Here is a 21,787-nt window from a genome sequence, read left to right on the forward strand (position 1 = left end):
CTGCCTTAGAGAAGCTGCTGTAGCTCCAGGGCGCTTTGGTGAAACTGACGCCAGTGAGTGCTCAAAGTGTGGATACTGCGAGTTTTTTGAAAACTATATGTGCTTACTAGAATATCTACAGTAGCTATGAAGTAAATTAAAATCTGGTGAAGCTTGTGAAGCTTTTAAAGCACCTTGTAGCTGCTGCCTTTCATGCAAGCATTTCTGAATTGCTTTAGAGAAACCTCTTAAGCGTGCTTGCCTTAATGAGTAAAGGTAAGCTAAGGCTCATTTTATCTGGAAGCCACACCAACCATGTTTCTCTTGCATCTTGTTGGCATCTTAATGTTACGTGAATATTGCTTTCTTATTTTGTTTCTTCATTAACGTGCATAGGAGATGGCTGTATGGTAACTGTTACAGCAAATGTGCTGATCCTGTAGTTGAATTTGCTTGTTGGGGTAACAAACTGTCATTTTTAAGTCAGCCTGCAACTTTTGGTTCTTTGTATGCGTAAAAGTCTGCAAGGTTGGGGCCTTAAAGATTATATGCAGAGCAGTTGCCCAACAGAAAGTTAAATAGTCAAAGTAAACAACTGAGCAGGACAAAATCCTTGCCTCTTGTTCATTCTTGGTGGGATATATGGAAAAAAGACACACTTATTGTATTCCTTTTTACGAATTTTTCTGAAAGAAAGTGTCTCTTTGATAGGGAGTAAATATATAACAAGCTTTAAAATCATGCTGCAACTTTGTACCAACTTGTGCTTGAGGAAGAAGGTATCAAAAGTGGTTTGTTTGGGGTTTTTTCCCCTTAACTGCACCAGAAGATAATTAAAATAATTACTTAATATGAAACTCTCTGAGGTCTGTGGAATTATATGTCTGACAAACCAAAGGAAGCTGCAGGGTCAGTGCTTCATTACAACTTCATGCACTTCAGCTGAAGTGCTTAGCTTGCAAAGCAGCATAAAATGTGTGCCTGAAGTAAAGAACGCTCTTATAAATGTTTCCTTTTTCGTGTGTGTACTGTTTCTTCCTTCAGACAAACTTCCTCTGATCCTGGGTATGATAAAGGTTAATACTGTTAGATGCAAGTCAAATAGAAGAGGTTACAATGTAATATAAGCTGTCTTACTATAAGTAGAAATCCAATGGCAGTTTTACTCAGGCTTGGTCGCTGTAACAGAAGGACTGGCTGTAAGGTAAGTACCTACGCTTAAACTGTTGCAAAAATTCATTTGGAAACAGAAAAGCCTTGAAGTTCACTTTGAATGTTTCCTGAGTAGAAAGACCAAGAGGCTGAGGTGTGTATGTTTTGTTGTGGGGTGTGTGTGTGTTTGTTTTGTTTTGGTTTTTTTTAAAAGTAATGAGTTATTGTGAATGTGAACACTACTTGTTTTCTGCCCTTGCTCATCCAGCTATTGTGATATGACCACATTTAAATGAGCAGGAGACATTAACCTAAGCTCTTTTTCTGAACTCGGAGGGAAAGTGACTCTTGGACAGCAAGGCTGCCAGCTTTTGCTTTGTAAGGGTCTATTTCTAAAGAGACATGGCACAAACACCTTCTGCTAACACAGCTTATTTGCCTTTAGACAGCTTTTTCCTTTTCTGCTTGCCCTCTTGTCTGATGGTGCTCAGGAGAAAAGTTCTGGCTAGGATAGTTCTTGTACCTTTGAATTGGCAATATGTTTGCCTTGCCCCTCCTCTTGTCTCCTCTTTCTCTCTGAAACTCGTTTTAGGTTTCATACTCTGCAGCTAATGGAAGTTCTGTTAAATGGCTGAAAGAAGATAATTTCTGTGAAGAGATCCTGAGTTTGTGTGTGAACATTGTGCTCTTGAGGAATTAGGCTACCAGGGCTTTCTTAGCTGTTGATACCTGCAGGGACTGTGGGAGTTTTTTCAACACAGGAGGGAGTAACTTACTGCTCTCCATTTATCCAAATGCAGTTACTGTAAGGTCGTGAGATGTAATCAGGAGAATAAATTCCTGTATATACTAAATATCATGAAAAGATTCCCACTAAATTTTTGTATGGTTGGTTCAGGCTTTCAAAGATTCTGCTCCTAAAGCACTCTTCCCACCCACCCCCATTTCTTATTCGTTCCTCCTTAGTAGGAGAAAGAGATGACTCCTGAATGAATGGGATGATAAATTCTAAATGTTCAGACAAGTGTAGTTGTATTGCATTGAAACTTTACAGAAGCTGGTAGCTATTATTATGAGCAAAGCTGTATTTCTCTCTGCAATCTGCCTTGCCAGGCAGAATCTCTTGAGGTTAAGCCACAGATAATTACTTTGGCCTTTAACGTCTGAATTATCACTGAGGTGTTCTTGTCTTGTCATGGTCCGTCATAAATATAAAGAATCCTAGGTACTTCATCTCCATTTATACTAACTGAAACGGTTGTTTCTAGTTCACTTTTTCAGGAATATCTGTTGTAGGTTCTCAGTGAGCTTTTTTTGGCTGCCTCTTATTTAAAATGACTGTTCTGCATTCCACTACTGTTGGAATAACTGGCCGTGCATGGAGTACCTTTGGGAGCCCTATTCTGATTTTTCTACATGACTTTCCCCCAAATTTCTGGTGGGTTGTATGCAATGTAAGTTCCCAAAAAGGGGTGCTCTAACAAAAAGCTCTATTTCCGTCTTGAGTTCTGACCTGCCCAGCAAACATACAAAATAACTTGGTAGTATGGCTCAAGAAATGCTTAACTGAAACTTTAGAAGTCAGCTGTTAGTATTGAGTAACCTCTGTATGAAATTGAATTTTACAGTTATAATCAAGTTCCATATGAAATATTAATTGACGTTCCGATTACTCAGCTTCCTTGGAAAAGCTTAAAGCATTTTGCCCATGTTAGGCAAGGGTGATGAGATGATGACTGTCACTCCGTATTTTTTTGCTTTCTGTTAATTAGAGGGCTGTATTATAAATGGCTTCAAGTACACAATTCTCTCCCTCCCTCCCTTTGCCCCAAGAGTGACGTGATATTTGAAACACTGTTAGAATTACAGGTAATGATGAAGTTTCTTTGAACAAACTTGTTCTGAAGCTTTCTTTCCTGCCAGGGTTGTGAGTTATCTATTATACTGAAGATTTAAGTAGGGAGAGTTTGGGAGGGAATAACAAATTTGCAGTCATGCTTCAAACTAATGAGTATTGAAGTATTTTTTCCATTCTTAGTAAAGGTACGAAGCATAGCGGTTTAATAACTGTCTTAGACTGTAATGGTGTCGTATGCGCTATATCTAATCTGTCTGTAGAGAAAGGACTCCTGGATCTTATGCTGTCTTTGGTCGTGTATAACATATCGAAAAGTCTGTGTAGAGTACAAGATTAAGTAAAATCAACAATCAATGCTATGTGATTGTGTTCTGACTATGGAGCTAGTATGCTCTGTAGCACATCCTTGTAACCTTGACTGGGGCATTTACTGATGCATGCTACCACATGGTGTGCAGCTGGCGTGCAGGCAGGATAGAGGAAGGAGATTGTATGTACTCTCAGGCCCTTGGTTAACACAAGCATTTCAGTGTAATGCATTTATCTTGGAAAACAAGTCACTGGGTAGTGGAGAAATCCTTCAGCTTCCTGTTCTTCCAGGCTGTTCAAACGATAGTAAGTTAACAAAAACACTGGAGAATTGCCAGTTGAAAAATACTGCAGGAATTAGCTTTTATGTTTTTTAACATCATTATGCTTCAGTCCTGAAGTCAATTATTCCTATTCCTCTTTAGTACAGGGAACTTGACTGTCTGCTAATTTGTAGGCTGTCACCAATGAGTAGTTGTATTAAGAAGCTTTGGCCATTGTGACTTATTTATAACCCTTTGAAATACAACTTGCAAGCAAAATCTGTCAAGAAGGACAAATTTACAATTTATAATAAGTTATGGTGGAAACTGAGAGTATTTTCAAATGCTATAGGTAGTAGCAGGCTGTTCCACAGCTTACACACCTCAAAGCTTGAGTTAACATAGATTCTCATTTTGAGTCTAGCTTTAGTGGCAATACTTGGTGATTTAAGGTTTTGACGCAGTTTGTTATGTTGTTCTTATCTAGAAAAGACGATCTTGCAGAGATCTGCTGATTCATCTTTATTAGAATGCAAATTAACTGCATTTTTTTTTTAATTCAGCCATATTTCTGGGAGGAGTAGACTAATAGAGTGAGTAACAGTTCTGTAAGATGTGATAGCTTTGATCAGTCTCTCAGGTGCTTCTTGATACAGGTGGAGAACTGTTTTTATTTTTACTTTATTCTTTAAAAGGCATTTATTTTGTGGTGAGTTTAAGCATGATTCACATATCACACTTCAGCTTCCCTGAACCTAACCTCTCTAACAAATAATTTCCATGCCATTAATCCTAATGCTTTTTGTTTGGGGTTGTACTTATGTATGTAGTTGTGAGATTTAGTTGTCTTCCTCTGTTTTTCCTGCAAAGGGGAATATCAGAAAAAAGTAGCATAGTCTACAGTTTATTGTATGTTCACTTATTGCAAACCTTGATTCCTTAATCTCTGCATGTGATTAGTTAAAATTTTAAAGCTAGTTACTCCTCTAATTCTAAATAACTGTTCTGCGTTGTGGTCTATATGGTGTGCTAAATGTCTAAAAATGCAGTCATTCCTGACAACATCACTTGGTGGGAAATAACACTATTGTGGCTGTAGAACTCTAATCAGAGAAAAGAGGAAACCATGTAATCTTACAGAAGAAGAGGTGACTGTTTTATATAGGAGTGACTTGTTGCTTGCCAGTGGCTGACTGGGTTTTTTTGTTTAGCAAAACAGATGATCTATTGTGCAAATACTTGGCTGAGGATGGATATAATTGCTTATCCATCTTCAGCCTGAGTACAAAGATACCTTTTCTTGTCCCTTCTCAGAATTGCTTATTACTGATTCATTAGCTTAATTAGGTATCTTCCTTGGGTGTTTTTTTAATATTGTTCATTTTTGAACTACTAATGATATGTGCTCAGCTTTCTAGACTAACTCACTTTTTCCTTCTCTTGGCCTGACTGTCATATTCACGAGGGCATGACGTACTGTTTCATGCTCTTGTAACAGGTGCTTTTCTAGAGCTAAAGGAGACACCCTAACCTGCTTATATGAGGAAGTTCTGGGCATCTCTTGGATTTTCCCTCTTCCTTCCTGTATATTCAGATTTTGTGTCCTTGTCTGTCTTGATTGTTATGATTGGTATGAGGCTTTTTTCGAACAGGTCTTGGCTGAAGGCCGAGGGGGTATGTGCGTGTTGCAAAAGGGGGTGGGGAGGCACAGTGGGATCCTAGCTGAATTAGGGGCAGCAGATGAGTGATTGTAAACTTCTGCTTTTTGCTAGTCCAAACTACAATTTTAAATATGAAGTTCTACTCTGTTATACAAAGGGTTTTTCTATGGTATTCGAGTTAAAGTCCAGAGTTCTTTAATCTGAAAGTAAGGAGTAATTTCTTAAAGCTTGACTTCTCTAGAATGTTGACCTATTGTACTGTTTTGTCTACAATAACATTTTAGGAGATATTTTCCTAAAAATACAAAATGAATCTTCAACCACAGGATGATTGATATTATGAGTGCTTCCCATCTTCCCTCTGCCTCTTTTACAGTGTAAGTGGAGAACGTAGAGTGCCACAGTGTATTTCCAGATTAAAGGAGGAAAGGGACTTCTCAAGGCAGCTGAATAAGTCTTGTTTGAGGAAAGCTAAATTTTAATATGGAAATTACTGTTCTTTATAGGATCTGGCCCTCATCGTTGAATGTGCATAGAGGAGATTGCTCTTCTACATATAACCCTGTTTAAAAAAAGAAAAAATGTTTAAAAAAATTATTCTTTAGTACAGTACTTTCAGATTTTGGCCTTTTTCATTCTTTTCATCTCTGCTGCTTCCTTTTTCTCTTCTGCCAGCTTTTGAGTCAGTTGAGTCTGCTAAAGAATATTTCTTGTTTCATTTTAAATCCCTACCACATCCTCTGCTACTTAAACTAGAATACTAACCTCTTTTTCTTGTTTCTGCGGTATGCAGCCTTATCTCTTCTGTCAGCAACTTGTTTTGAAGATTTCACTGGTATGTATAAAAGCTGCTTTAATGCCACCATTGTACTGAACCTTAGTTTTTAGGTTTCTGTAGGCTTCCTTAACTTATGAATAAAATCATGTTGATGGAGGTTTGTGACAGTTTGGAGAAGTATTGGAACTAGAAGGAAAGGCTTACTTTAACTAGAAGTTAAAGACATTATCATAATGTTATCTTGAATATTTGGCAGGAGGAGTTGAGTGTTGGGGTTTTTTTTTTCCTAGTTCCTGAAATGTAACTGTTCAACCCCCTTTGATTTTCTTGTATTTGCTGGTGTAAAGTTGCCAAGGAGCTCTTATGTTGAAGTACAAATGCAGCATTGCTCTGGATATTGTGGATTTTTAGCACTGAATGTATGAGAACTTTGGAAGAGTTAATGTTGATGACTCCTAGAGAGTGTGTAAGACTAATGACATGCCTTATCTTCATCTGACTGCTTTTTAGGTATCAGAGTTCAGTCTGAAATGGCTCTGTGCCTTTCTTATCTTCATGTCCATGCATGCTGTCAGGAAACTTCATAACCTGATACTTCTTATCACTTGGTGCAAAATGGGCACGGCTCTTCCAGAAGGCAGACCTACTTGCCTGTTATATGTTCCACTAGAGCTGATAACCCACTTGTACCGAAGGATTGAAAGGGAGTTTATCTCTGTTCTCCCAACCTTTTGGACATGCAGATGCTTTTTCTTGTTGGCTAAGGCGTTCTGTAAGCAACAATACAACTGTAAATCCTGCATGCTGCTGAGTAACAAAACAATTACCACAGCTTTTTTGAAAACAGTATTGCGGCAGAGCGAGACATTATATGATGAATGCTGGGATTAGGGGTTCATATAACTGTTTTGGGCTCTTCGGTCCTAATACCCTACATGTTTTTCATGTATACTGTTCCCTTAATAAGAGTGTGACAAGCAATGCTATTGTTTGACTAATGGTCCAGTATCCAAAAGGAAGAGTTCAAAGGAAAAGTCTTGTGCTTGTCTGCAACAAACATATTTCTTTGTCTAAATCTTTATACCAAATTCCCACTCTTTTGCATGTATAAAATCTATTTCTGACATTTGACAACTTTAGTTTCCCTGCAGAAAGAAGAACTTGTTACCTGGGAATTATTTGTCATATGTGAAGAAACAGACACGAGTTGTGGAAACAAAAGGCAGTCTGTAATGATGCACAATTTGGAGCTATGATTAATAAAAGAGTGGCTTGATACTAGCTGTGTAGTTCCTCAGTATACTGTGGACCTTTATATAGCAATGAAACATGTTTTAAGATCCATCTGTCCTGTGCAGATTTTTTTTTTGAGAGAGAGAGAATATGGGAGAGGCGTAAGCAAAATAAATTTAAAAAGTGATGTCAAAATGCACTGAGAGAAATAAACCACCCAGTGGATGGAGGGATCCATCTACTGTCTGCACTCTTGATGGCCTGAAACACGATATCTGTGAACATTCTTGCAAAGTCTGGCAGTTATCAGAAGCACACGTTACTTTTAGCTTCTGCAGCTGGGAATGGTGTCTTTTCATGCATGCTTTTGTTTTAAACATGTTTTTAAACTTCAGTATTCAAGTGACTCTTCTAAAGATGAGTGGTGACCTGTAATGTAAACATTTATTGTATTTAATTGCCTGTAACTCTTACTTTGTATAGATGGAGCTGCCTGGCCTTGCTTTTGCTGTTTGGATGTTTATTTGCTTCTATGCGTCTGTGGATGGCTATCCAAGTGGGAAAATAAGAGAAGCCTGCACTAGCATGATACCCTGTCATGGTAGCTCTCCACAGCTGTCACCTGAGCACACCATTACAGTGAATGGGACTGAATTTAAACCAGGGGACAACATAGAAGGTATTGTGTCAGTTATAGCTGAAGAGTTTAATTTACAGTTTCTTTGTGTTGTAGTGTGTCTTTATTCAGCTTAGCTATACTAGGTCTATCTAAGCAGTTGAATCTTGTTCAGGTGATTCATTTAGCAGTCATTTAGTACTTGTAAAATGAGCTTCTGGTGGTCATTGTTGAAATATTTCATTCTTCCTCTGGAGAATATTTCCACTTCCTTTTTCTTCTTGCTTCAGTTCATCTGTCTGGACCAGATTTTGAAGGATTTTTCATACAAGCCCGGGATGCGGAACATCTGGATAGCCCTGCAGTTGGTTCTTTCATGTTAGTTGACCGGAGACTTTCACAGCTTCTGACATGTGGCCGTACCAAGGTATAGTCTAGTGTCTTAAAATGGGACATCAGGCACTGAGGTGTTTGTACTAGACCATGTCTGTAATAGGACAGAGCTAAGCTATGTAATCTTCTTTGAGCTCAGTAAGTCTCTCAGGAAATTGGTCTAACTTGCAGTACAGAGGCATGTCTCACTGCAACTCTGTCAGACTATTCTTGCAAGCCATTTAAACTATCCTGGTGGTAGAAAGCTATTGACTGCTGTGGGAAGATGCAGCATTCATAACATAATTTTGACTTGTGCACAGTGAAGGTAGTGTATTCCTGGTTATCATACTTAATACTAAAAAGAGGAAGGCATGCTCTATTTGCTTGGAAGAGGAGAGTTATCAATAATTTTCCATGCTTTTTAGGGACAGAGAAAATGTCTTACAGCGAGGCAAGCTTAGGTCAGTTATTGTGGTAAACAAACACTAGAATAGATTATTATCTTTAGTGTTGCTCTGTCAGTTACTGTTAATGGAGCCTTCTTAGTAACAGGTTAGATCGCAATCTTCAATATCTGTTTTAGATAAATGGATTCTGCCTTATGTGCAAGAGATGTGAACTCTGACTAGTGTTTCAGCAACCCGCTTGAACTTCATGAACATGTACAGTGTCACCTGAGCCAGTGTGGACAAAGTTCTCAATCTGCCTAGATGTATCTTTTCTCTCCACTTCTACTGCCTGCCCCCCCAGTGGCGTCTAATTAATGCATTCATCAGTGCTGTAAAGCCATGGGGTTGTCTGGGGTGTCCCCTCTGTGCTCTGAGGACTTAGTTCAGTGCTGTGTCTGATCTGTTTATCTTGTGCAAATAACTCGCTGACCCCAAGACTACTTTTGGTTTTTGTCCTCTGGAATACTAGTTCTGTTCTCTCTGTACAGTCATTGCACTGTCCCTTCATGCTCCTACTGTCAAAAAACAGGGTGTTATCACACCATTTCTGCATAAACGCTGCAGGGACCTCTGTCTCATCACTGGAGTCTTCTAGACTGAAAGACCTCTAGTTGTTCCTTTTAGCCTTAAAGTTTGTTAGTACATGTAAGTTTCAGTGGTAGACTTCATCCGAGTTGATCATGACTGATTGGGGAAAAGCCAGTTGGATTGGGTCTGTGCAGTGTAACAGTGCGGTGTCTGTTTAGGATTTAGCTGCAGCCTGTGATGACTGTGTTAGCTGAAATCTCCTTAGTGCATATCCGCTGTGTAACTCTTTATGTGTCTGTTTTCAGAATTCAGCTGTCAGTCACACAAGTAAAGCAAAAAAGAAATACATCAAAGTTTATTGGATTGCTCCTGGAGATGCACCAAAACGTGTACAGTTTCTGTAAGTACATCTAGTATTAGTTCTAGGTTATTAAAATGCAAATAAGGTAAACCTGTACCATTCTGTGTCAAATATTGGCCAGCAACTGAAAAGTATCCTTGGACTGATAGCCTGAAAAGTTGACACCTCTTGCTTGCTGTAGAATCTACATTAATGCAGACACTTGTTCTTTAGGGAAAGCTTGGAGATAATTAGTTTGATTTTTGTGGAGAGAGTAGAAGGGGATTCGGAGACTGGTTTCTTTAGTATTTCTGGTTAACTGCTCGCTTCTCATGCCTATAACATACAGTGTTAAGAATCTTTTTCTGTGCTTGTACATAACAAAATGGTATGTATACCCTCCTGTTATACTGCTAGCTTTTTGAGCACTAATGGATTAAAATCTATGCAACTTTTCTCTGAGGTTGTAATCTATGCCACCAGCATGAATGTTTCTTGTACACAGTAGAGCATGCAGTAATGTGTTTTAAAATTATTTTTCCACTGAGATTTCAAATATTTTTCCTACTTTAATCCCTAAAATGGTAGAGGTCTGCATAAAGATGGGGGTTTTACAAATAAGTTGAACAAGCTATAGAAGCTGTTCCTTTTTTCCTTTTTCCTTTTTTTTTTTTGGAAAGTAAAAATCGGCTGTGGATGTATACAGTAATGACTGCATGTGTGTTATGCTTTTTCAAGAGCCACAGTTGTGAAGAAATACAAGATTTTCTGGGTGAAGATTCCTGGTCCTATTGTTTCTCAGCCTAATGCACTGTCCCCAACACCACGCTTGCATGCAACATCAGAGGCTCTGTCAACTTCACACCCGGTTTCCTACTTATCAAAACCAGTAAGTAATTATAAACCTAAATAATGCTCTCTAATGTTTGTGATGAATGGAATTAAATGAAATCACATTGGTACAGTCTATTGACAGAAAGGGAGAGATGATGGATGAGTAACTTGGGTATCAGAGACCAAGAACATAGACAGCTACCCTGTTGTGTTAGTTGAGTTGTCTGAGCTTGTGTGGGTTAAATGTTGTCACGCCACACACGGGTCAAAAGATTAATAGAACATGTAGAATGTAATGGTCAGAAAATATTATGCATACCTGGGAAGAGAGATGGGGAAAAGACTTACTCTGGTCCTGACTAATAACTTCCTATTTAGTAACTACAGGCTCAGGAACTTCCTTCTATGAGTTAATCTGTGTCACTGACTTCCATTACTGATTCTTGAATGGATTGAGCAAGCATCACTACTTGATCCAGAATAAGCGTGACTTCTAATCGATGCATTCTCTTATTGTGTATCAGTGGAGTTGCTACTTTAAAAAGGAAATAAAAAACTGGTCTTCCCTTCTTTTCTCCTTCATCCTACAGCAATTACTATCTCTCTCTAAAAATTAAACTAAAGGAAGTTTCTCTAAAGCTTTTACTTTCTTTTCAAAGTTATTCTATTATTATGTCTTTAAAGTGAAAATTCAACTTGAGTAGAAGTACAGCTTGGAACTTGCCATCATTTTACCTACTAGTCCTGGGGTAATTGTAGGGATGGGTTAAGAGATTGGTATGTAGACATAGATGGCATTTCTTTGCTGTCCCTTGTATGCTTTCTTCTAGAACGGGGTAGAAAGAAGAGAGAAACTCTTGTTGCTTATGACTTGTTTGTTTGCTTAATGTCTAGTTTAATGCATCAGGCTGTGGAAGTATGAAGTTCTGCATTAGGAACCCTTCAAACTGTGATCCTGAAAGTGCTTCCTGTTTTTTTCTATCCTTCCAACGAGAGAAGAGTTCAGTATTTATTGAAATGAGTGGTCCAAGTGAAGGATATTTAGCATTTGCATTGTCCCGTGACCAGTGGATGGTGAGTGTCCTATTCTACTACTTGAGTTGCTTTTGTGATCTTAGTAAAGTTTGAATGGTACTCTGGCAAAACATGCATATGGAAAACTGAAACGCTGCTAGAGGTCACACAAAGTAACTTCTCTCCCATAGTGCTGAAGCACAGGTTGCCTTTTATAGGTGGATATTCAGTTTTAGCTCAGGACTGACTATTTTCAGTAGAATTTCCTTGTGGACACCTGTCTTAGCAGAATCCAACCTGTCTGATGCACAGTAGCTGACTGGAATTCCTGGTTAGATCAGTCTTTCTTTGTTACCTAGCCAAAACCCCTCACCTGTCAGAAGCTGAGTTGCTATGCTTTCTGAAAACCATTTGCATTTCATCACTGTTTGTACAGGAGTGACTCCATTCAATCTTAAAAAGTGTTTAGAGATCCTTTTTTCTAATTGGTGTTAAAGTGAAGGGACGATGCTGTTGACAAATGCATAATCCGTAAACTAACTGTTGCACAAAGGAGGTGATGTTTATATTCATGTCCGTAATGCAAGAACACTTGGCTCTTAACAATACTTTGTCTTCACAGCTGTGAAGAAAACCAACTTTTAACTAAAGAGGCTTTTTAAATAACATCAATATCTATCTCTGTCTTGTCTGGTAAATTTAGTAAATTCTAAATAATTAAAAAAACTTCTGATAGTATGGTTGTTACCCTGGGAGGGGGGGAGTGTAAATCATAATGTGTCAACTGTTTGACTTAATGTGGTTCCTCTGTAATACTGAAGTGTTTGAAAGCTGGGAAATAATAGCTTGACAGCTAGAGAAACTTGTCTCGGCTCTTGTTGCATATATTAAATCAAAGAGCTTTTGGAGACTGCCAGTAGTGGTTTTTATTGGGCTATAAATACCTTTTTCTTTTAAACTCTCCAGGGTGGTGATGATGCATATCTGTGTGTTAATGAGGACCACCGTGTTCATGTAAGCCCTGCCTATCTGAAGGGGCGAAGTCGTCCTGTTTTGGATTCAGAGGTACGTCTGAAAGCACCTAAGACACTTACACAAATGTAGGTTTGAAGTAATGAATGGTATGCTGCCACTTTGTGCTTTTATTTTGCACAGCAGCTGTAAATAGTGAGGTGGATCCATAATTCTTTAAGGTGAGATTGGTTGGGCTCTTACTTCCTAGTAAATGTTACCTTTGGAAGTCTAAACTTAACTTTTAAAAACAGGTCATGTGGTGGGAGCTTAGTCTATTGAGGAACTTTGTGCCTGTTATTACTCTGTCCCTTTGCTAGGGCTGCAGTTGCAATCAACATATCTTGGGTTAAAGGTTGGAAGGGAAGGGGAGAATGTTGTTATGAGCTGGAAAAATTGGTGGTAATAAGTCCAACCCTTATGTTGCTCTGTTGACTTACTGACACACCTTCTAAGTTGGGTATGCAAGACATTTTTATCCCCCCCCACCCCGATCATTGCCGGTGTTTCTTTGTGCACCAGTGACACTCTTGTCTTTTGCATGGTTACTTTTAAGCCAATTACTCTGCCAGTCTGAAAAGACTGAGTATTAAATGTCTTCTGTTTCACAGAATGCCCTTGAAGATGTGTCATGGAGGCTTGTGGATGGTGTTCTTCAATGTTCTTTCAGAAGGAGTATTCGTCTTCCTGCTTATAAAGGGAGATTTAATCTGGATGCCAGTTACTACATCTTTCTGGCAGATGGGGAAGCTAGTGAAGGTAAACTTGGTTGCTGTTCTTTGAACAGTTCTAAATGAGTTAGTAACCCTTATGTAAGATATGGCTTAGCTGAGAATTAGTATCTGAACTAAGGTTTCCAAGTTTGAGGCATCTTAGTCTAGTCATCTTTACTGCCTCTCCGGACCATGGGTTTGCTTTTGGAAGTTATAGTCAACTTACTCATGTATGTGTGTTGTATGCCCACTTGATGCTAGGAACTGTTAGCTTCTTGAGAGCTGGCCACATCTTTTTGAAATGAAGACTAACATCGAAGGGAATTATTCTTCACGTCTTGTGTGTGTAGCGGAGAAAGCTATTTTCTGTAGAGGCGTGAGTTGGTTCTTGTACATAAAGTATGCAAGACAGGTGACATCTTAGGTTCTTACCATATTGTGTGTCAGAAATTTCATTTGTATGATTATGCTCAGGGGTCACAACAGGGCTTGCATTCATAAATAGGGAGTGGGCACACTTACAAGTGCAGTGGCTTTCATCAGCCATAAACAAACTACTTTGTCACTGCTTAGGTGGACTAATACACAAACATCGTCGTCAGCCTCTGATCACCAACGGAATATACAATGTCACAGGCCTTCCTCATGATATTGGAGGTTCCAGGTCCCCACGACTTATCAAGGCTCATGGTAAGCTGCAACTTCGAGTTTTGTTTTCCAGTTCTAGACTTGCTGAGACTGGAGAGTTAGATTTTCCTCATTATTGTAGAGTAGGTATTTCCTCTTGTCTTTCTGGTGCTCATGTTATATATACCGTTGGCTAGCAAGACCCGAGACCGTGAAGGCAGAGTAAAGTTATGAATAATTTTTCATTTCAAGAACAGCGTTGTTAGATTCTCTTTGCCCAGAAAAATTAACCTGCATTTGCATTTTCTCCTAAATTTATAATTAGGACTTGTTTCTGTTTACCTCTTTCTCTCTGGTTTAATTTGTTCTAGTTGCATTATTGGTTTAATTCTATCTGAAATGAGAAACTCCTCAACTGACAGTCCAGACCCATTGAAGTTAATGAGAATTTTTTGTCTTACGGTACTGGATTTTAAAGCAGGCCCATGAGAGAACTATAACTAATTCTTTGTCAAACAAATTGAAAGAAATGTCACCTTTCATTCTCTGACGTCTAAGTTGGTGACAGAACAGCATCTCTCACCAGTATGTACTGACTATACTGGTGTATATGAAATGTGTGGTAGCCAGAGCTGCTCTGTCATGCTGTGTGGGCATAGTATGATTATCTTTTATAGGGATGCTTCTGTCCTCTAGCCAGATAAATGCTATAAAGCTGTAGTCTGAACCAGGTGATTAAAACTTAGCACTAGTAAATTCTGGCAGTATGCGTATGGACTAAACTGTTACACAGTCTTTGAAGTTGTATTCATATGCAGCTAAATTACTCATGTTTACCTTGTATTATTTTTCAATTTTCAGGAGCGCTAATGTTTGTTGCTTGGATTACCACAGTTAGTATTGGGGTTCTTGTTGCACGATTCTTCAAACCTGTCTGGTCTCATTCATTCCTGTTTGGAAAGGAGATGTGGTTTCAGGTGGGCAAAATCTCCCCGTACCTCCAGCTGTGTTTTCTAGCTTTATTGTAAACAGAATTATAAACCTACTAGATCCAAGAAAGAGGAGATTAAACTTAGTGTGATTTTTGTCTTTAATCTTATAAAATGGAACAATTACAAATCAGAAGTTCACCTACTTTATTTGTAAAAGCAAAGTCTAAAGAGGAGACTAAGAACATCTTTAACTGTAGATCTGTTAAATGTATTTTAATGACGTATTAAGAAAGCTGTAGAGTTTCTAAAAGCAAACTTAACTTTTCTAGGTACATCGTATGCTTATGTTGACCACAGTCACACTTACAAGCATTTCTTTTGTGTTGCCTTTTATATACCGAGGAGGTTGGAGCCAAGTAAGTGTGTGCTTTTGTTTTGTTTGTTAACTCAAATGTAAAGGTTGGACCAAATGAAGGAGAACGAGGTCCACTGGTGACTAACATGGTACAACTATTGCTGAGGAAATTGCTGTGAAAGCTGTCCTTAAGTAGGCTGATTTCAAATCCTAGCAACACCGAACAACAACATTGCCTCCTTTAATTACAATTGAAAAACTTCAGTACTTTCCTTCCTTCCTCTTTCTCCCAAATAAAGTCCTTGCTCACAGTTTCTTTATGTACTAAATCTGTCTTCTTCCCATTTCCTTAGAGAACTTGAATTTGGGAGGGGGGTCAGGATGGGACGGCTGACTTATTGATGTTGTAAACCTGCTGGGAATAAGTGTTGTTATGAACTTGAACTTCAGTAACTGTATCCAATGATTAAGCTTAGTCTGGAACATTAGGTAGATAGAGATTGTATACTTGTTGCTGTCACCTGTATAATATTTGGTGCAAGGTGATATCAGAAATTGGAAAGTCTAGAGAGTATCTGAATTAAAGGTAGGAGAAGAATGTGGTCACAGGTATGAGCTAGGGAAATTGAATAAAATGTTTTAGGGTTAAGATTAGAACAGATAGGGTGAGAGGAGATACCAGTGCTGGGAGTAGTTACGAAATAGGCGTCTCCTGAAGACACAGGATTGAGGATGAAGGGCTTGGAGCATAGCTTCTATATACTGCTCTCTGCTCTTCAGCTGGTAGAATTTCTCAATACAGCAAAAGGTGGGACAAACCCTGGGCAGGCTTACCAGCGTCTCATGCTGCCAAGGAGAACCATCTCCATCCAGCTGCAGGGCAGCTTACTGTGTCCTGTGTTTAGCCTCTGCCAGTCTAAACACAGTGCTGCTCCACCATTGTAACTAATACAAGCATAAATATAAACTTTTTGGGTTTTTTCCTATATCTTTATATAGATATGATGTTAAAGAAAAATGTCCTGTGTTTAGCAAGCAGGTTTTCATCCCTATCTCGGCTGTACCGTGATGGCTCTGACAATCTTTCAAGCACTTATGGCAGGTTTCAGACCGTCTCGTCATGCACCAAGGTACTCACAGCTAACTCATTAAGTTACAGCCACAGGAATTAAATATGCCTGTTTCTTTACAAATTCTTATTATTTTGAAAAGATATCTTTAAAGCAAGTAACAATGTTCTTTGATTAACATCCCCCCCAACTATGTAGTCAATAAAATGCTTTTCATTGTTTTGTAGGAGGCAATTGTTTAACTGGTTTCACTGGAGTACTGGTACAACAGCTAGAATATTAGCTGGTGAGTAGGAGTAATAGTTGTAACTCCCTTTTAAGTGATTTAAAGGAACTTTGTTCATTGTCTGGGCTATTGCTCATGTAAAACATCTATGGACATCCAGTCCAGGTGCATCTCTAAAGATTCTTTTCCTTGCTGGCCATCTTCTGTGTGAGTTTTAAGTGGCCATCAGGTACAGCTTTAGGGAGAAAAAGTGACTATGAAAAACCAAAGAGATTACAGACAAATCTGAAAGATCTATGTAATGAGGACTTGTTGTATCTTGAGTAATTTCTTTTTGTCTTGGAAGATTTGAGGATAGTGTTCTTACAGTAACATAGTTCAATGTTATTTAATGGAGGAGGGGAAACTTGCAGAACCAGAAGCTGGGCTTAATTCTATTAATAGTGACGAGTTTCCACAGGCAGCTGAAGCACAAATGTTGCGGTGACTGTGGTCTTGTTGGTAGTCACAAATGCTAGTGTTTGTGACTGGGATGAGATAGGGCACTGAGCAGGATGAAGGCTATCTTGGCCTTTTCCTTTCCTCCCTGCATTCCCCCTCACACTGCCGGAAAAAAAGCTTTTAGGTGCATGGACTCCTCTAACCTCATTCCCCAAGCAGTTGTAGGCAGTTCATGGGAAATCTATTGCCAAAGGTGTTGAGAGCATATTTTAATTACCCTGACACAGCACTCAGTGTCTTTTTATCTTGTTTTTACTGACTAGTGGTTACTATGTTCTTGGGAATGGATCTACCAGCACTTGACCTACCAGACCCATGGGACACCTATACAATGATTGGTTTTGTAGCTTGGCATGTCGGTATTGATGTTCTTCTGGAAATACACAGCTACTGTCTCGTACGTAAAGGTACAAACCCAACACAATTCCTGTTGTTACCTTGATTGCTGAGGATTGTGCAAGAAATGTAACAGAGTGGATTGAATTTCAGGAGGTGTTCTTTGGCCTCTAATTTGGAAGCTGAAAGGGAGTAACTCTCCCTTTGTACATATCTTCTGTACAAACTAATATGGGAGCAAACCAATTTTCAAGACCAAAGTGTTCTAGAAAAAATTTTTGTGCAATTTTAAATAGTAGCCTCTTGTTTCTCAAACCGTAGTTCGTAGGGGCAGAGTGAAATGCATAAGTATTTTCCAAGAATCTGTCACTGTTTGCCATGATTTTGATCCCAGCTGGGTAAGTAAAGTCCAGGTGAATTCATGCAGATTTAATCTGCATTTCATTGTGACAAATTGCTGGTATTGAATGGCTGTTATTGCATGAGCAAAATGATCAGAAACTTGAGCACAAATGCTTGCAATTGTGAATGAACAGGGGAATGAAGGTGAAATCCTGACTCCAATATATCTAGTGAAGAGACTGGTAGTAACTTCATTGGAAATTCTTAGCTTCGCTGGCTGGTGTCACTGAGAGGAGATGACTGTGCACATGTAAACAACCTGTATCTAAGGCAGAGATGAGACATCTGCAGAATTGAAGAAGCATGATTAGTTAAGAGGCTCTGTAAGGTGGCACGTGGAGAAGGAGTGATTATGAAAGATGTGTGTTTAAACTTTAATTGCAATAATTACTTCCTAGTAATAGAGAAATGAACCTGAAATCTTTGAACAATGAATGCTCTTGTGTTGGCTAATGGAAAATACTTCTTAATAAAATCTAGTTATCTTAAAATGAAAAGGAGAAGGTTTTAGATCAAACAAGTGTTTCGTTTAGCTAAAACTCAGTGTTTTGATGATTCACTCTAGCAAAAGAGACAAAATGTTTTGCCACTTCAATGTCCAGATGTTACTTTTTGTAGGTCAGCTCCAGAATAATTTTTCACTTGTGCTGTGAGCATGATAGTACAGGTCATGAAATGTTAAATGAGACTTCCAAGTGCTTTTCAAATTTGATGCTGTATAAGACTTAGTAACTTAGTCACAGGATCAAGACTTCTGCAGTATAAAAATGAAAAACCCCCTTACTCTTAAGAGCAGACAACTTTTTTTTTTCTTCCCACTAACAGTTGAAGTGATAGAGGATGACAGAGTACAGATACTGCAGTCACTCACATCTGCAGAAGCAGAGGTAAGTCACAATTTAGTAAATAACTGCTATGAGATGGGATGATTCTTTGTTTAAACCAATAAAAAGACTGACACTTCTATGGCTTTTCTTCCCCTTCTCTTGCAGGGTCGTCTGTTTAAACAGATTGTGTTCGCCATCTACATCTGTGGAAATGTAGTATTTCTCATTGCCTTCCTGGCAGCAATCAGCCAAATATGAAATAAGTCACTGAGAGTTTTGTGATGAAATATTGTGCAGTTGAAAAACCTGCAAGGAATGCTTTCTATTACAACTTGGCCCTCAGCACCTCCCTGAAGATGTAATTGAAGAATAATAGCTCACGTGGGTCATGCTCGATGTTAGGGAGAACTTGAATTCAAATCTATAGAAGGATGTTGTAGTCCTGCAAAAGCTGTCTTCTGATGGGACTTTTAATGGGAGTCTTTGCCTGAGTAAGGAATGAAGTCTCTATTTTTTAAGTGCAGTAGTTAACTTGATTGAAGCTTATAGGTTAAGAAGACTGAGAAGATGTGCTGACAATCCTGTTTTGATAGTAAGTTCTCTAAACCTTTTGTGAATATTATTGGGAAAACTGGAAAGATTGATCCAGAATCTTATATCTGTTCACTTTACTGTGTTCTAATGGCATGTGATGTTACAACTTCCTGCTCATGACAGTTTTGTGCATTAAAAAAAACCAAACTTGGTCAAAAACTGTCACAAATGCAGCTTGATGCATGAGTTAAATGCTGTTGTCTATCTTTGCAGTTAAATGCAAAAAATACTCTCTGCTCTAAGAGCAGTACACTTACACAAGCATATGGGTTTAGGAACTTCAGTCCTTTAGTAAAACCGCCATTTGCCTCATGCAAAATACTGTTCTGTCCTGTCCCCCTCAGTGCTTCTAAACCATAAAGAGAAAACGTGTTTGCAATATAAGTGCATTAAAACCAGTTGTACTTATCCAAAACTCAAATGGGAAGAACCTATCTGTGTGTTTGGATTTCTGTGTTTTACTGTCTTTTGGTTCTTGTGGTTTCTGAATAACTTTTCTGTGTGAATAAGATGGATTTATGCCACTTGATGCTTAAATGGAAGTGAAAATATTTGCTTAGGAATGTTGCAGTTGTATTTGCACTGCTGGACAAAATGTAGGTTAGGAGTTGGTTTGACTTCAGGAAAAGCAGCTTCTGTTAATGTTAAGTGAGAGTCCTTTGAGCTGGCATATCTAGGAGACAGAACTGTCTTTATAAGAATATGGGAGGGCATTTTTTTTAGTGAACAAAAGTTATATAAATATATGAACTAGGTACAGGGAATGGAAAGAGACTATATTGTTTAACTTTTTTGGTTCATGGTTTGCCTAAGTATGGAAGGATACTCTTGAAATGGCATCTCAGAAATGAACTCTTAATATGCCGTGCAGTACAGTGCTTTGCATTTGTTTTTTGCAGCTCTGAACAGTTTGCTTCCACACTTCATTTTTGATACTGGAAATTATCGATTTTTAGTTGTAACACTTCAAAATATATCTTCAGCCTAGGACTACTAAGCTAGCTGGGAATAAAGGTGTTGGAGTATTAGATAGAATAGTAAATAGTGAGGCCTGGCTTGCTGTAGACTGTTATAGCAACATCTCTCTACTACCTGATGGCCAGCTCTAAAATACTCGTACATGTGGGTCAGGTAGTGGTTCTCCCCATTTACTACAGCTGTCTATTTCTGTCTCTTCCTCCATCTCCCCAAATCCACAATGCAGCCTGTTGCAGGGACAAGTCATATTCAGAAAGCTACAAGCTTGTAATCAGTGATCTTCTTTTTTGCTGCTCAAGTAACTGGTTTAGCCATAAGAACATTTATAGAGCTGGGATTAATCCCTTTGTCAGCGGCTGCAGCAGAATGCAAGTGACCGTAAGTCGAATCATCCCCCTTCCTCCTGGAAGCTGGAAAAGTCATGTGCAGATTGGGAAAGGGGGACTATGAAGAAATACGGCAAAACCTAGGCCCAAGGGCAAGAAGTATATGGCTAATTGTGTGAGTTTGTGGGGTTTTTAGAGAGCTCTGATCTCAAAAGCCTGGGAATCACAGGCCCATCTAGTGCTAACGTTTTGGGGGACTCTTTCATATACCATGAGTTTATAGAAGAAAATCTCTCAACCTAGGCACAATTGATGGCTTTTTAAATTAAAGTCAATGCCAGATTCTTTCTGTAATACAGTAGCTATACTGTGTGTTGTTTCATTTGCATGTGACGATGAACACAGGGTTTTTAAAACATGAATGTAAATATCTTAATAAAAGTTCTTGTTTCTTCTAGTAAGGTGAAAACACTATCAAATAGAAACTAAAAAAGAATAGTCTTGCTTAGCAGCAAAATGGATTGTCTGTTTTCTTTGTAGATGTTTTATAAATTAAAGCTATCTAAATGCTTCCTGAAGAAACTTATTGAAATTGAATATTAAAATATTTTCTCTTTGCAATGCAGAGTTGCTTTTCCTCAAGAAGAAGAAAAATCCTTGTTCCACACCTAATACAGCTTTAAAGATGGCAAAATTGTCAGTTGCTCTTTGGATAACTTGTTCCTTCCCAGGGCTAGCAATATTGCATAGTTTCTTATGTGAGGCCTTATGTGCAGTATTGTAACTTATTTGATGGAAAGACTTGTTAAATTTGTGCAATGTTTGTTCACACCATCACCCCTGCCCTCTTCCTGCATGACTTGTAAGAGGAAGCAATGTGTCATTGTATTCTGATGACTTCCAAAATTTCTGGTATATTCCTTTGAAAAAAAGAAGAAAAAACTCCGTGGAAGTGTTTGATATTAGCAGGAAAATAGGTGACAAGCAGTTTGGTTCTAGAAGCACTGGTGGCTGCTGTATATATTTTTTTTTCTTGAATGATAAAATATTGTATAGAAGAAAATTCCCATTGCTTTGCTTCATAAAGGAATCCCACTGAAGTAAAGAAAACTTCTTCACAAGAAGAGATCAAGAAGGTTTCGGTGTTCTTCAGATTAAACTTGTGATGACAAATCAACATTAGCATATTTCTTTTTGGGTTCTTCTAGACAGGCAAATGCTCCCAGTCAAGTAGAAACTTGTGATCAGTCTCACAACAAGTAGTTTACTATTTTGATTGAGTTGTTAGGTGCAGCCTCCAAATACTGGACATCTGCTCTTGACTTATGCAAGAAACGTGGTTTGTAGTTATGTTTTGAACAAAACCTAACTCATGCAAATAGCTCAAATGCAATGGAATTCACTGCTACTTTTGCTTTACTTGAAATAATTTTTTTGCTAGCTGACATGCAGGCTGCAGAATGAACTAAGAAAAGGTGTGCTTTGTTTCTCTTCCTTACG

The 21,787-nt window shown here is 38.5% G+C and overlaps 1 protein-coding gene across 8 annotated transcripts in view; it reads left to right on the top strand.

Annotated features, from left to right (window-relative positions):
* FRRS1 (ferric-chelate reductase 1) overlaps positions 1-21,464 on the top strand; it is a 31,426-nt gene extending 9,962 nt beyond the window's left edge. For 2 of the 8 annotated variants that reach the window (XM_009333751.1, XM_009333752.1), the window contains 17 exons: positions 1,024-1,183; positions 6,016-6,057; positions 7,717-7,912; positions 8,140-8,276; positions 9,507-9,601; positions 10,280-10,430; positions 11,270-11,449; positions 12,356-12,454; positions 13,012-13,159; positions 13,687-13,803; positions 14,602-14,717; positions 15,002-15,088; positions 16,060-16,157; positions 16,325-16,383; positions 17,088-17,231; positions 18,388-18,449; positions 18,555-21,464. In XM_009333751.1, coding sequence (XP_009332026.1) covers positions 1,133-1,183; positions 6,016-6,057; positions 7,717-7,912; positions 8,140-8,276; positions 9,507-9,601; positions 10,280-10,430; positions 11,270-11,449; positions 12,356-12,454; positions 13,012-13,159; positions 13,687-13,803; positions 14,602-14,717; positions 15,002-15,088; positions 16,060-16,157; positions 16,325-16,383; positions 17,088-17,231; positions 18,388-18,449; positions 18,555-18,647 — 1,875 coding nt within the window. In that variant the 5' untranslated portion in view covers positions 1,024-1,132 and the 3' untranslated portion in view covers positions 18,648-21,464. Of the gene's footprint in view, positions 54-93; positions 256-1,023; positions 1,184-4,163; positions 4,218-6,015; positions 6,058-7,716; positions 7,913-8,139; positions 8,277-9,506; positions 9,602-10,279; positions 10,431-11,269; positions 11,450-12,355; positions 12,455-13,011; positions 13,160-13,686; positions 13,804-14,601; positions 14,718-15,001; positions 15,089-16,059; positions 16,158-16,324; positions 16,384-17,087; positions 17,232-18,387; positions 18,450-18,554 lie in introns of those variants that run through there. The other 6 variants (XR_664014.1, XM_009333749.1, XM_009333750.1 and 3 more) reach the window with 6 other exon arrangements.
* Positions 21,465-21,787: the final 323 nt, after the last annotated feature.

The sequence above is a fragment of the Pygoscelis adeliae genome, unplaced genomic scaffold (assembly GCF_000699105.1).
Source record: "Pygoscelis adeliae isolate BGI_AS28 unplaced genomic scaffold, ASM69910v1 Scaffold10, whole genome shotgun sequence".
NCBI classification, from domain to species: domain Eukaryota; kingdom Metazoa; phylum Chordata; class Aves; order Sphenisciformes; family Spheniscidae; genus Pygoscelis; species Pygoscelis adeliae.